Source organism: Balaenoptera musculus, chromosome 9 (assembly GCF_009873245.2).
Source record: "Balaenoptera musculus isolate JJ_BM4_2016_0621 chromosome 9, mBalMus1.pri.v3, whole genome shotgun sequence".
Classification (NCBI taxonomy): Eukaryota; Metazoa; Chordata; class Mammalia; order Artiodactyla; family Balaenopteridae; genus Balaenoptera; species Balaenoptera musculus.
In genome coordinates, this window is record NC_045793.1 from 87672957 (window position 1) to 87688988 (window position 16032).

The 16032-nt window shown below is 41.5% G+C and overlaps 2 protein-coding genes across 3 annotated transcripts in view; both read left to right on the top strand.

The window, feature by feature from the left end:
• Window positions 1–2733, top strand: part of LRRC17 (leucine rich repeat containing 17) — a 99511-nt gene extending 96778 nt beyond the window's left edge. Inside the window, exon 9 of the mRNA XM_036863665.1 lies at window positions 2610–2733. The gene's annotated coding sequence lies outside the window, so the exon portion shown is untranslated. The remainder of the gene's footprint in view (window positions 1–2609) is intronic.
• A 6412-nt stretch (window positions 2734–9145) lies between these two features.
• ARMC10 (armadillo repeat containing 10) overlaps window positions 9146–16032 on the top strand; it is a 47350-nt gene continuing 40463 nt past the window's right edge. Inside the window, exon 1 of one of the 2 annotated variants that reach the window (XM_036863638.1) lies at window positions 9146–9620. In XM_036863638.1, the coding sequence (XP_036719533.1) occupies window positions 9482–9620 (139 nt within the window). In that variant the 5' untranslated portion in view covers window positions 9146–9481. The remainder of the gene's footprint in view (window positions 9621–16032) is intronic. The other variant, XM_036863637.1, reaches the window with a different exon arrangement.

Sequence of the window (16032 nt, forward strand, 5' to 3'; positions counted from 1 at the left end):
GATAATAGTATGGGAAAGCAAAAAAGGAGGCACTTTTCCCTACACATAAGCCTGTTTTCATTATTTTGTTTAAATATATGAACTTTTTCTGATCATAAAAATAGTATATGTTCTATGTAATTTGGAAAGTTGAAAAAAAATACAAAGAAAATAAAAAGCAACCATCATACTGACAACCAGAAATAGCCTCTAATAAAAATTTTAATTTCAGTCTTTCCTCAATACATATATTTTTACAAAATTAAAATTAGGATCATACTATATATAGTTTTTTTTAAAATAAATATATTTATTTTATTTTTGGCTGCGTTGGGTCTTCGCTGCTGCGTGCGGGCCTTCTCTAGTTGTGGTGAGCAGGGGCTACTCTTCATCGCAGTGCATGGGCTTCTCATTGCAGTGGCTTCTCTTTGTTGCGGAGCATGGGCTCTAGGCACGCCAGCTTCAGTAGTTGCAGCATGCGGGCTCAGTAGTTGTGGCTCGCGGGCTCTAGAGCGCAGGCTCAGTAGTTGTGGCGCACGGGCTTAGTTGCTCCGCGGCATGTAGGATCTTCCTGAACCAGGGCTCGAACCCGTGTCCCCTGCTTTGGCAGGAGGATTCTCAACCACTCTGCCTCCAGGGAAGTCCCTATATATAGTTTATATCTCTTTTTTTTATTCCTGGCTAGTTATTACATTGCGAACATTTTTCCATGCCACCAAAAATTCTTCAAAATATCATGTATTGAGGTTGGTTGATAACCTATTGCATAAAATTATACCATAAATGTTTAAAATTTATAAATGGTTGGACATTTAGGTTGTTTCTAACTTTTTCCCATTATTAAAAATTATATGATATACATTTGTCAATACTAATGATGAAATGTACATAGCCTTAGAATATAGAATCAAAATGTGGATTTTGAAGATCTTCATACATTTCTCAAAATTGCTTTTCTAAAAAGATATTATCAGTTTATACTTTCATTGATAGCCAACAGGAGTGTCCCATTCACCTTGCCAACACTGAGAATTAAAACATTTTTATTTTTGTTGATTTGATGAAAATAATTCATTTTCATCTACATTTCGTTTTTTTCAGTGCAGTTAAATTAGTTTTCTTACATTCACTAGCTGCTATAGACTGAACCGTGTCCCCGCAAAATTCATATATTGAGGGGCTTCCCTGGTGGCGCAGTGGTTAAGAATCCACCTGCCAATGCAGGGGACACGGGTTCAAGCCCTGGTCCGGGAAGATCCCACATGCCACGGAGCAACTGAGCCCGTGCGCCACTACTACTTAGCCTGTGCTCTAGAGCCCACAAGCCACAACTACTTAGCCCATGAGCCACAACTACTGAAGCCCGCACGCCTAGAGCCCATGCTCCACAACAAGAGAAGCCACCGCAATGAGAAGCCCACGCCCTGCAACAAAGAGTAGCCCCCGCTTGCCGCAACTAGAGAAAGCCCGCACGCAGCAACGAAGACCCAATGCAGCCAAAAATAAATAAATAAGTTTATTTTTAAAAAAAATTCATATATTGAAACTCTGTTCCCCAATGTGATGGCATTTGGAGATGGGGCCTTTGGGAGATACTTAGGTTTAGATGAGGTCATGAGGGTAGGATCCTCACGATGGGATTAGCACCCTCATATAAAGAGACACCAGACAGCTTGCTCTCTTTCTTTCTCTGACAAGTGAGGACACAGTGAGAAGGCAGCCATCTGCAAGCTAGGAAGGGAGCCATCGACAGAACTCAGCCATCCTGGCACCCTGATCTTAGACCTGCAGCCTCCAGAACTGAGAAAATAAATTTTTGTTGTTTAAGCCACCCAGTCTATGGTATTTTATTATAGCAGCCCAAGCCAACCAAGATACTAGCCAGCTATGATTTTCTATACATTCGATATGTCATTTTTTGGGACAGCCTTCATTTAGATAAGGATGCAAGATATAGCAGTAACCAAAGAGAGAATCTCAAAGGGATGGTAGAATTCAGAACGATAGCAGGGCCACTTGTTGAATCTCTACTCATGTCCCCCGAAGTCTCCTCTGGAGTCTTTCTCAGCTAAGGGTTTAAAGGGTTTTGTGGTTTGAGACAAGCCATGGCAACAGTTAGTCCACGACTTACTCTCTGTCTTAGACCATTTGGACTCCTGTAACAGAACACCATAGACTGGGGGACTAATAAACAACAGAAACTTATTTCTCACAGTTCTAGAGACTGGGAAGTCCAAGATCAAAGTGCAGGAAGATTCTGTGTCTGGTGAGCACCACTTCCTGGTTCACAGATGGCCATCTTCTGACAGTGTCCTTACGTGATGAAAGGAGCTATGGAGCTCTCTGGAGTCTTCATTATAAGTATTCTAACCCCATCCATGATGGCTCCACCCTCATGACCTAATCACCTCCCAAAGGCCCCACCTCCTAATACCATCACATTGGAGATTGGGTTTTAACATATGAATTTTGGGGAGACATAAACATTCAGTCTATAGCATGTTCATATCACTTTGTTCATTTTTTACAATATGAAACTAATCACTGTGATTCCTGAAGATTTGAAAATAGGTATCAATTTATTTTGGTGCATGTGAGAACAACTGTCCCCTGTGTGACACTGATTGCAGGTGACCGACCTGACTAGACAGCTGCTCCACCCTCCCTGTGCCACTCAGACTCTTCCTGAAGTTCCAGAAGCTTGGTGCCTGTGAAAACAACAACCTCCTCAAAGACACAATGATCATATCTGGGTCAAAGGTAATTTTCTCTGGCTTATTAAATATGTTAATGCATTTTAGACCTGCACTAATATGGCAGCTACTAATTTCATGTGGCTATTGAGCACTTCAAATGTGGCTAGTCCAAATTGAGATGTGCTGCAAGTGTAAAATACACAATTTTGAAGACTTAATATGATTTTATATTGAGTCCATGTTGAAATGATTATAGCCTGGATAGACTGGTTTGTAGAAAATCTATTGTTAAAATTAACTTCGCCTATTTCTTTTCACTTCTTTAACGTGTCTGTAGGACACCCAAAGGGATAAATGCACAGAGCACTCAGGAGAAAGTTTGAGCTAGAGACAGCTTCAGAGTCATAGCTGCAAGGGGTTGAAGCTGTTTTCTACTAGCACATGGTAGATGCACGGCAAATGCTTGCTGATGAAATGGTCAAATGTACCCTTCTTAGCTGACCACTCTTGCCATCCCCTCCAAGAAAAAAAGGCTGGCTGGTGTCCAGAGCCTAATCTGTTGTTTAAAAAAAAAAAAAAAGTTAACCTAACTTGAATTGAACATAAAATCCAGCAGACTTTAAACTGGTGTGCAAACCTCTAGAAGTCCACAAAGGCTTTCCAAGGGATATGTGAGAGTGAATAGTACAAAGGACTCCATTTCCAGATCCTCACCTTTCCCATGTATTCTTTCCAGAACTTGATTTGCCTCAGGACACATTTTGTGATTTTCTTTTCCTGTTCTTCCCATTCACAATCGCTTTCTCCCACTCTAGAAACTAAAGGCCTGTCTCTCATCCATCTGGAATCTCACTACACAGAAAACTGAGGCAGAGAGACTTAGAAACTTGCTCAAAGTCACACAATTAGTAATTGGCAAAGCCAAGAATCAAACCTAGGCAATCTCGTAATAATAGATAATCCCCTTGTATTGCTTCACACACTTTAGGGTTCAAGTAATAAACCTCAACTAAACATGGAGTTTATTGGCTCCTACACTAGAAATTCTAAAGGTAGATCATGCTTTGGATGAATTTAACCCAGTGACTTACTGATGTCACTAGAGGCCTGATTTCTTTCCATTTCCCGACTCTACCTTCTTCAGAATCCACTCACCCTAAAACCATCTTTCCTTGTGGACACAGGAGAATTGGCAATGGCTCCCAGGGCTACATGCTTCCCCACAAACATCCAGAGATGCTATGTCTCTGTCCCAGCATTCCAACCAAGCAACCTGATCTGAACTGGTTTAGGTCACATCTTGCCCTCTCCCACGATCGTCACTACCACCCGCCATAGTCACAAACATTGTGGCCAGGAACTTGAATGTACTGGTTGTCATAAGCCAATCAGGGTCCAACCCCAGAGATAGGGATAGTCAGTTTCCCTGAAGCATATGGGCTATATGGGGAAGAGGTAGGTTATGGAATAAGAGTGTAAGAAATATTAGGAAGAGGGAAGTAGATGCTGTGTAGGCAACTTGTTAATGTCCAGTATACATCTGCTCCTGGGGAACATAGAAAAGAAAGAAGAAGGGATATTTATAGAAGGGTTGAGACCCACTTACTGGGTGATAGTGTTGTAATCCACATCTTATTCGTTCAGATAATACTTTGAGATCCAACTTGATCCCAGATTCCCCTTGTATGAACAAGCCAGGTATATAGCTGATTGTATTTCCTTAAATGGCCATAACAATATCTCCCATCCCATGAGCTCTTTTTGCAATGTGACTTTGATACACTTCCTATCAAGAAGTGGGGTATATGTTCCCTCCTCTTGAATCTAGGTGAAAATAATGTTATGTTGACTTCCAAGCCTAGGTCATAAATGGTGATATAACTTCTACCTAGTTCTCTCTGGGGACACCTGCTCTTAGAACTCAGCCACCATACTGTGAGGAAGTCCAAGCAGCCCATGGAGAGGCCCATATGGAGGAACCAAGCCTCCTGGTTCACAGACCTAACTGAACTCCCAGCCAACATCTGACACCAACTTGCCAGGCATGTGAGTGAACCATCTTAAAAGTGGATCTTTAACCCTCTGCTGATCCGCCCCAGATGGTACCACATGGAGCAGAGACAAGCTCTCCCTAAAAAACCTTGCAAGAATTTCAGATTTTTGAGCAAACTAAATGAGTCATGTTGTTTTAGGCCATGAAGTTTTGCAGTTGTGTTACACAGAAAGGAATAATTGACACAGCAAGCTAACAGAAAATGACTACACAGCCACATCAAGCCTGTCATTCCATCCATCCCTAGCTACATACATTATGAGAAAAAACACCCAGCCATGGCTATCATTTATTTTAACTTTTTATTATGGAAAACTTCAAACATATATAAAGTAAACAATAGTATAATGAACTCCTATGTGCCCATCACCCAGTTTCAACAATTATCACCATTCTGTGATCTTTGTATTATCTATATATTCACCCATTTTTCCACCTGTTCTCAATTATAATATTTTTAGGTAAAGTTTACATGAATGCAACACAAATCCTAGCTGTATAATTCTGACAATGGATACACCTACACCTCAGTCATTTTCCAACTCCCCAGAAAGTTCCCTGTGTAGCGTTCCAGTTAAGCCTTCTGTATCAGTCAGCGTCCAGTCAGGAGACAGAAATCACACCAGTAAGTTGAGTAAAGAACAGTTATTCTATTCTAATAACTAAATTCTAATAATTTAATTCAAAGTTATTCATTTTAACAGACAATGGTTTTAAATTAATAATAACTAACATGTTAAAGAAAACAGGAAATGATAGACAAAATGGAAGAAAAGATGAAGAATTTTAACTGGAATGTATAAAAAAATCAAATGGACATTCTAGAACTGAAAAATATACCATCTGAAGTTAAGAACTTATTTGATTCATTTGATGTATTTAACAGTAGACGAGACTCAGCATAAAACAGAATCTGTAAACGTGAAGACAATCAATGAAAAATATCCAAACTTAAGCACAGAAAAGAGAATTGGGAAAAAACAGAATAGAGCAAAAGAGGCATAGGCATGCAGGACTAAGTTAAAAAAAAGCTACCATGTTTATGATCGGAGTCCCAGAGGGACAAGAGAGAATTAGGTAGAAGCAGAATTTGAAAATGACCAAGAATTTTCTAAAACAGATGAAAAATATCAATCAACAGATTCAGTAAGCCCAGTGAATCAAGCAGGATTGAAAAAAAATAAATCAGCCTCTATTCAAAAGTTGGCAGGGAAATATCCTAAGTAGACAGCCAGGTTTTATTCAGGACAGGTAGGTGGAGTTCAGAAGAGGTTAAATATACATAGAAATCTGTGATGAAAGATGATGTATTCCAAAACTTGCAGAAGATGGGTTTTAGAAGAGTGCTAGGCATGGAAAATCGGGTTAGGCGAATAGATGTACAGGGATATGAGACACAATGGGATTCAGCCTGAGAGTCTCTTAGGGGAAGCAGGTAACCAGGTTAAGGTGGGTGTGTGAGGCTCTCTTGCGCCTGCTGGTAACGTGGTAGCAGAGGTGAGTGAAGGACTCCTCAGAAGAATATCGTCTTAGGCAATGGGGAGCCCTTCTAAGGGCCTCTTTTCTCTAGGGGCAAAACAGTATGGTAGGCTGGTGAGGAAGAGGTGCTCTCATCCAGAGGAGGCACCAGGGATGCCTCTTGCAGCCATGTAGTTGTTATGGCAAGTGGAGAGCAAGGCAAGGAGAGGTTACTACTTCCCTGATGTTCCCTGACCCTCAACTTGAGTCCAGTTGTGCTACCTGCTCCATGGCCAACTTGGACTGAGTCATCACTCAGAATGGCTTTATCCTGAATCTTAAATAGCCCTCTGTATCTGCAGGTTCTTCATTCATGGATTCAACCAAATGTGGATCCAAAATGTTTGGGAAAAAATTCCATTGTTTCAAAAAGCAAAACTTGAGTTCACTATGTGCAGGCAACTATTTACATAGCATTTACATTGGATTAGGTACTATAAGTGATCTAGAGATGATTTATTGAGGTGATTTATACAGTGGGATGTATGTATGCAAATACTAAGCCATTTTATATAAGGTCCTTGAGCATGCACAGATTTTAATATCCATGGCGGGTCCTGGAACCAACCCTGAGGATACTGAGGGACAACTGTATTAGGTCCTTTGAGGAGGCTCTTTCTCCCCAGGATAGTTTCACCCCTCCAGGCCTACTTGCATTGATATGATAGTACAAAAATGGTTTCAAAGAGGGAAAATTGATGATCCACAGATTTTTCAGGTTCTCCCCTTGGAAACTAAGTCCATTTCCTTTTTATAAGTTTGGAATTTTACACTGTGAAGTCATGTGTTAATATATCTGACCAAGAAAAAGGTCTAATAAAACAAAAAGATGAAGATACTGAGAGAGAACTATACAAACATTCCACTTTCTGACCCCCATCTCCTATTTTCTAGCTCCCTCACTCAATTACTCCCTCTACCCCTCTTCATTCACCTCTTACAAACTTCTTTCTACCCACATATCAGTATTATGTCTTGTTCTCATTTCCCACCCAGCCCTTAGGGTCCTTGGTCCATCACTTCAGGCACTCTCAAAAGCTTAGCTCCCTCACCATTGCCCTTCCATTATATATGTCTGGCAAACTCCTATCCTGGATGAAGTCAACTCTTCTTTGTGTACCTGCATCTGATTTACTGAGTGCTGCTTGAGAAAATCATATAACTGGGAAGATGAGTACCATGCTTTCTACACATTTTCAAATATAATTGTACAGAGGTAAAACATGAATGAAACTCATCATAAAAAAATTAAAACAATACAGACGTATATGGAGTAAAAGATGAGAGTTCTCTCCTAAAACCATTCCCCAAAACATTGCTGTTAAGTTTGCCATATGTTCTATGCATGTATTATTGTCTTAAATATAGATATATATATGCATGTACATATATATACATATAAACACACATATATACACATATGCATACATATATGAAATCAGATAGGTAGCTATATTGTAGTAGACATTTTGTTAAGCAATTTGCATTTTTTTCTTTTCTTTTTAAAATTTAATATGTCACGGAGAGCCCTTCTTCTCAAAAGGTACAGGTATATTTTATTCTACATAATATCCCGTTCCCTTACTTACACTTAGGTAATAACCATTTTCACTATGCAACAATGTTATAATGGATATACTTGTACATCCTTCTGGTTACATGTGCAAATATGTCTCTAAAGTGGATCCTCAGAAGTGGAAATGCTTGGTCAAAGGGTATTCATATTTAACATTTTAATACATATTTCTAAATTACCATCCAAAAAGGAGGAGCTATACCGAATTGCCCTCCCACCTGCGTAGGAGAGTTACTACCCCAAGCTGGGCTCTCAACACCGCCTGGCTCTCCTTCTCTTTCCTTCCCTAGACTTCTAACTCTCCCTCCTTCTCCGCATAACTTTACTCAAAACCTTTTCTGCACCCTCCATCCCCACCCAAACATACTCATTCTTGGCAAATATTTCACCTAATATTAGCAGAGAAAATGGAAGTCACCAGAAGAGAACTTTCTTGGCTTCCTATCCCCAAACCTACAAAACCTATCCACCCCTTGTCCTCCTTCCCTCCTGTCACAAGGCGGGTGGGGAAGGGCAGTCCTTCCTCCCGTGTTTAAGTCCTGGTTGTGCGGTCCTTCCCTTCACAAAGGGCTAACTACCTACCATCTAAAGGTCTCAGCTTCCACTCCTCAGCCAACTTAAATCTATTTTCTGCCTTCATCGCTTTACCGAAAACCCAAACTCACCTTGGGTCAAATCCACTACACCTTTTCTGTTCCTTATCTTAGGTCACACTATTGCCCACTCTCTTCATAAAGCCACACTCTCCTGCTTTTCCTTCTCTGTCTCCACAGCACTTCATTCTCACTCCTCTAGTCTTCAGGCTCCTCTTGTCCAAAACTTAAAAGTTGGAGTTTGGGGTTTCTGTCCTGAGGCCCTTTGTTCTTTCTCTCTGGGAGATGTCACCCATTCCCCCCTTTCAGCCACTGTCACCCCTCCGTCTTCAACTCTCTGATCTGTATGTTCAGCCCAGACCGCCGACCTGCCCAAATCTGACTTCATCCTTTCCTTTTCGCTCCTCTGAACCTCCACTCCCTCTCTCCACCAAACCCCAGTCCCTCCTCTGGGAAATCTCTTCCAATTCCTTTCTCTTCTAACTCCGGCGCCACTTGTCTCCAGTACCTCGCAGACCTGAGGAATGTAGTTCTCCTTTAAGTAGTTCCTCAGCCTGGGGCTGGCAAGGCGCAGCGAGGCCATGACCAGAGGCACTACTGAAACTCCGCGCTTCCCGCCTGCTCTTCACGCCCCGCGCAGCAGGAGCCGCGCCTGGCTAGGGGCTAGCGCGTCTCGGCGTTGCCCCGGCAACCACGCTGCGTAGAGGGGAGGGGCTAGGCGCTGCGTTGCCCCGAGCGCCCACCCTGGGGCCGCGGACTGCCGGGAGGTGAACCTCGGGCCGGGGCGGGAACCCGCCTCCGGGCGGCGGGGGCGGCCCCTGGTGTGTGCTCTTGGGGCGTTTAGTCCTTGCAGCTCTTCACCGAGTCTCGCTGTCCTTCACCCGCGCCCCGCCCAGACTCGAGGAAGCCGCTGGGACGCGTCCGGGCCGACAGGGCGGTTTCCGAGAGGCGGAGCTCAGTCGCCCATTTCCTTTCTCCGTCGGCTAGAACCCGGACGGCGACAGCACCCTCTGGCTTCGGACCCTCCTGCGCCAGGCCCAGCGCTGCGCGTGGCCCCAGCGGCAGCATGGGCGGCGCCCGGGATGTGGGCTGGGTGGCGGCGGGCCTGGTCCTAGCGGCCGGCGCCTGCTACTGCTTCTACAGGCTGACGCGGGGCCGGCGGCGAGGCGGCCCCGGGCTACGGCTGCGCCCCTCGCGGTCCGCAGGTGAGGCCACGGGGTGCCTGGCAGGTGGGCGGGGACTGGGACTGTGGCTTTCCCAGAGTGGGGGTTGAAGACGCCACAGGTGCTCGTGACTTTCCAGTGCTGGGAGTAAATAAGGAGCCCAGCCAGGGAGGGAGGCTGATGAGAAGGGCAAAGTCGGGAAGCCCAGGTGCAAAAGACGGGTCTTCCACTTGATTGGGTGAGTGTAGGGTTCAGAGCTGGTTCCCTGCCTCCATTTCTTTGTTCAGAATTACGGGATGAAAAATTGCCCAGACTTTCTTGTCTGAGCCTGGCGTCACAGCGGAGGACTGTTTCTCAAAAGCGTGTTGATTGCCTCTCAACCTTAAAGCTTGCTCCCGGCCTTTGTGTTACCAGGGGGATTCTGGAGCGATAGATGAAATTCTGCGTGCAGTTAGCCTGGAAGAAGGGACGCCAGAGGGGCAGTTCTGAGGGGAGGTGCTTTGAAGTCGCCGTGGTCTATATATATATATGCAAAGTATGCGAGAGATCGTGCAGATACAGATATAGCTATGTATATCAAATTAGAACAGTTGTCTCTGCATGGAGGACACCCTCCTGGCGGACAAGTGCATGATTAGGTTTCGGTCCAAAAATTGATTGCTGCATTCAGGATTCTAACAACTTGTTGAATGTTCTAGGGGGTATTTCAGGTCATGGAAGCTGTTACAGAAATAATTAAAAATAAAATCTCCTGCCAACCAAGAAATTCCTCTCTACAAATGTAGGAAAGAACTAAATAGCTTTATTAGAGAATAAGCATTAAACCAGATTGCTACGCCCATCACGGGCAATCTGCTAATGGGATTGCAAAGACAGAAAGAATTCTCACCCCTTTATGTATCCAGCCAGATATAACCTATAACCTATTTCATATTAAGTACATGCCCTCAAGATAAACAGTAATTTGTCCTTAAGAGAACTTGACAGAACCATTTGCTACACATAGTTCATTCTAAATTCACAGGTAGTTGGGGTGGTATTTGTGTTAGCTAATAGCCGTTATGTAGAAGAAAAATAAGACTTCTCAGTATCTATGATAACCGCGTAGTTACAACACAGAGCCAAGAACCGAGCTCTGACTCACACAGAGACAAGGAGATGGGGACTCCATCTTCCTTGATGTTTACACTTCAGATGACACCAAAGCCGCTAAGAAAGATTTTCTTGGGTTGTAAACCGGCAAGAGGCTTCCTTAGCTTTTAAAAAGGTGTATATTTATATCAAAGGGACAGACAAAGGATTTACAATTACTAGTTTGCTCAAGGAAATGTTCTCAGAAAAGGGAGTGGGTGAGAGGTTTCTTTCCCTTTTGGCACAAGGGGAAAAAAATTCATTTTAAAAAAGATTTGGACTTACCCTTACTTCCAAAGCCTACTTTGTTGTCTTTGTGTCAGAGATATTTCTGTATAAGTAGTCAGGTGACCCGAACTCAGATACCTTCTCACTTATACTTACTCAACACGATGAACACTGACAAAGTCTTACTACCCGCCCCCCCAAAATCACCATTACCTTGGCCAGGCAGCTTGCAAAACAAGTTGCTCACAACCCCTTCCTGAAGCTACGTTTTTTTCTTTGAAGAAGACTCGAGAAATACCCATTTTGTCAGCATCACCCTTACATTTTGGAGGGTGATCTTTTTTTTTTTTAATTGAGATAAACACTGTATTAGTTGTAGGTGTACAACATAATGGTTTGACATTTGTATGTATTGCAAAATGATCACCATAGTAAGTTTAGTTGACATCCATCACCACAAATTTTCTTGTGATGAGAACTTTTAAGGTCTACTCTCTTAGCAGCTTTCAAGTGTACAATACAGTATGGTTAACTGTAGTCACCAAGCTGTACTTTACACTCCTAGTACTCATTGCCCTTATAACTGGAAGCTTGTACCCTTTGACCCAGATCTTCCCATTTCCTTCAGCCCCCAGCCCCTGGCAACCACCATGACACTCTCTGTTTCTATGAGTTGAGTTTTTTAGATTCCACATAAAAGTGAGATCATTGTGTATTTGTCTTTCATTGTCTGACTTATTTCTCTGGACATCATGCCCTCAGGATCCATCCATGTTGTCACAAATGGCAGGATTTCCTTCTTTTTTATGGCTGAATAACATTCCATTGTATGTATGTGTGAGTGTGAGTGTGTGTGTGTGTGTGTATCACGTTTTATTTATACATTCATCCGTCGATTGACACTTAGGTTGTTTCCATGTCTTGGCTATTGTAAATAATGCTGCAGTGAACATGGCGGTGCAAATATCCTTTCAAGGTGGTGATTTCATGGAATCACGAAGTGGAATTGCTAGATCATGTGGTAGTTCTATTTTTTTAGAATTTTTTTTTAAGTTTTTTTTGATGTGGACCATTTTTAAAGTCTTTATTGAATTTGTTACAATATTGCTTCTGTTTTATGTTTTGGTTTTTTGGCCACAAGGCCTGTGGGATCTTAGCTCCCTGACCAGGGATTGAACCTGCACCCCCTGCATTGGAAGGCGAAGTCTTAATCACTAGACAGCCGGGAAGTTCCTGGTAGTTCTGTTTTTAATTTTTTGAGGAACCTCCATATTTTCCATAGTGGTTGGAAATTTACATCCCCACCAACAGTGCACAAGGGTTCCCTTTCCTCTACATCCTAACCAACACTTGTTATCTATTGTCTTTTTGAGGATAGACATTCTAACAGGTGTGAGGTGATAGCTAATTGTGGTTTTGGTTTGCATTTCCCTGAAGATTAGTGATGTTGAGCCCTTTTTCATGTACTTGTTGGCCATTTGAATGTCTTTGGGGAAAGGTCCATTCAGAGCCTCTGCCCATTTTATAATTAGATTGTTTCTTTTTTTTTTCCTATTGAGTTGCTTGAGTTTTTTAATATATTTTAGATAGTAACCATTTATCAGATATATGATTTACAAATATTTTCTCCCATTTCATGAGTTGCCTTTTTATTTTGTTGATGGCTTCCTTTGCTGTACAGAAGATTTTTTGATGTAGCTCCACTTGTTTATTTTGCTTTTGTTGCTTTTGCTTTTGGTCAAATCCAAAAAATCATGTCAAGACCCATGTCAAGGAGCTTACCATCTATTTTTTTTTTAGGAGTTTTAGGTTTCAGGTTTTTTTTTTTTTTTTTTTTTTAAGAATTTATTATTTATTTATTTATTGACTGCTTTTGGGTCTTCGTTGCTGCACGTGGGCTTTTCTCTAGTTGCGGCAAGTGGGGGCTACTCTTTGTTGTCGTGCGTGGGCTTCTCACTGCGGTGGCTTCTCATTGCGGAGCATGGGCTCTAGGCGCAGGGGCTTCAGTAGTTGTGGCTCGCGGGCTCTAGAGCACAGGCTCACTAGTTGTGGCACACGGGCTTAGTTGCTCCGCAGCATGTGGGATCTTCCCGGACCAGGGCTCGAACCCATGTCCCCTGCATTGGCAGTCAGATTCTTAACCACTGAGCCACCAGGGAAGCCCCTAGGTTTCAGGTCTTATATTTAAGACTTTAATCCTTTATGAGTTGATTTTTGTGTATTGTGTGAGATAGTGGTTCGGTTTCATTCTTTTTTGTGTGTGAATTTTATTTTATTTTTTATACAGCAGGTTCTTATTAGTTACCTATTTTATACATATTAGTGTGTATATGTCAATCCCAATCTCCCAATTCATCCCACCACCACCACCACCACCACCACCCACTGCTTTCCCCCCTTGGTGTCCATACGTTTGTTCTCTACATCTGTGTCTTTATTTCTGCCTTGCAGACTGGTTCATCTGTAGAAAAATGGTACAGATGAACTGGTTTGATTCTTTGGCATGTAGCTGTCCAGTTTTTCCAACACCATTTATTGATTAGACTCTTCTTTCCCCATTGTATAGTCCTGGTTCCTTTGTCATAAATTAATTGATCATATATGTGTGGGTTTATTTCTGGGCTCTCTGTTCTGTTCCACACATCTATGTGTCTGTTTTTGTGCCGATACCATACTGTTTTGATTACTATAATGTAGTTTGAAATCAGGAAGCATGTGGGTTTCTGTTGTGGATTTTTGGTTTGCAGTTACCATCCATGAGGTTTTGATATAGCAGTATATCTATATATATAAACAAGATAGTTTTGATAGTTTTGAGTTGCTGGTCTCTTAATCTCAAATACATTTCCAGTATCCTGCATTTCTACTCTCCTCACAATTGATGGTTTTGATATTATATTTGTGTGTGGATGATTTCCTAACTTTACTGTATGTTTGCCTTTACCAGTGAGCTTTACCCATTCATAATTTTCTTGTTTTTAGTTTTGGGCTTTTCTTTTTTGCCTAGAGAAGTTCCTTTAGCATTTGTTGTAAAGCTGGTTTGGTGATGCTGAATTCCCTTAACTTTTGCTTGTCTGTAAAGCTTTTTGATTTCTCTGTCAAATCCGAACGAGAGCCTTGCTGGGTAGAGTATTCTTGGTTGTAGGTTTTTCCTTTCATCACTTTAAATATGTCCTGCCACTCCCTTCTGGCCTGCAGAGTTTCTGCTGAAAAATCAGCTGATAACCTTATGGGGATTCCCTTGTATGTTATTTATTGCTTTTCTCTTACTGCTCTTCATGTTTTCTCTTTGTCTTTAATTTTTTTTTTAATGTCTGAAACATTTATATTAACATATTTTCATACATATTTCCATACAAATACAAATATAAGATTTTTAGAAATTTCATGTAATGTCTGAAACATTTATATTAACATATTTCCTTACAAATAACCCAAAGAAAGTTTAGTATTAGTTGTTTTGTTTGTTTGTTTTTTTATACTGCAGGTTCTTATCAGGCATCAATTTTATACACGTCAGTGTATACATGTCAATCCCAATCGCCCAATTCAGCACACCACCATCCCCACCCCACTGCAGTTTTCCCCCCTTGGTGTCCATATGTCCATTCTCTACATCTGTGTCTCAACTTCTGCCCTGCAAACCGGCTCATCTGTACCATTTTTCTAGGTTCCACATACATGCATTAATATACGATATTTGTTTTTCTCTTTCTGACTTACTTCACTCTGTATGACAGTCTCTAGATCCATCCACTTCTCAACAAATGACTCAATTTCGTTCCTTTTTATGGCTGAGTAATATTCCATTGTATATATGTACCACATCTTCTTTATCCATTCGTCTGTTGATGGGCATTTAGGTTGCTTCCATGACCTGGCTATTGTAAATAGTGCTGCAGTGAACATTCGGGTGCATGTGTCTTTTTGAATTACGGTTTTCTCTGGGTACATGCCCAGTAGTGGGATTGCTGGGTCATATGGTAATTCTATTTTTAGTTTTTTAAGGAACCTCCATATTGTTCTCCATAGTGGCTGTATCAATTTACATTCCCACCAACAGTGCAAGAGGGTTCCCTTTTCTCCACACCCTCTCCAGCATTTGTTGTTTGTAGATTTTCTGATGATGCCCATTCTAACAGGAGTGAGGTGATACCTCATTGTAGTTTTGATTTGCATTTCTCTAATAATTAGTGATGTTGAACATCTTTTCATGTGCTTCGTGGCCGTCTGTATGTCTTCTTTGGAGAAATGTCTATTTAGGTCTTCTGCCCATTTTTGGATTGGGGTGTTTGTGTCTTTAATATTGAGCTGAATGAGCTGTTTATATATTTTGGAGATTAATCCTTTGTCCGTTGATTCGTTTGCAAATATTTTCTCCCATTCTGAGGGTTGTCTTTTCGTCTTGTTTATGGTTTCCTTTGCTGTGCAAAAGCTTTGAAGTTTCATTAGGTCCCATTTGCTTATTTTTGTTTTTATTTCCATTACTCTAGGAGGTGGATCAAAAAAGATCTTGCTGTGATTTATGTCAAAGAGTGTTCTTCCTATGTTTTCCTCTGAGAGTTTTATAGTGACCAGTCTTATATTTAGGTCTCTAATCCATTTTGAGTTTATTTTTGTGTATGGTGTTAGGGAGTATTCTAATTTCATTCTTTTACATGTAGCTGTCCAGTTTTCCCAGCACCACTTATTGAAGAGACTGTCTTTTCTCCATCGTATATCTTTGCCTCCTTTGTCATAGATTAGTTGACCATAGGTGCGTGGGTTAATCTCTGGGCTTTCTATCTTGTTCCATTGATCTATGTTTCTGTTTTTGTGCCAGTACCATATTGTCTTGATTACTGTAGCTTTGTAGTATAGTCTGAAGTCAGGGAGTCTGATTCCTCCAGCTCCATTTTTTTGCCTCAAGACTGCTTTGGCTATTCGGGGTCTTTTGTGTCTCCATACAAATTTTAAGGTGATTTGTTCTAGCTCTGTAAAAAATGCCATTGGTAATTTGATAGGGATTGCATTGAATCTGTAGATTGCTTTGGGTAGTATACTCATTTTCACAATGTTGATTCTTCCAATCCAAGAACATGGTATCTCTCTCCAT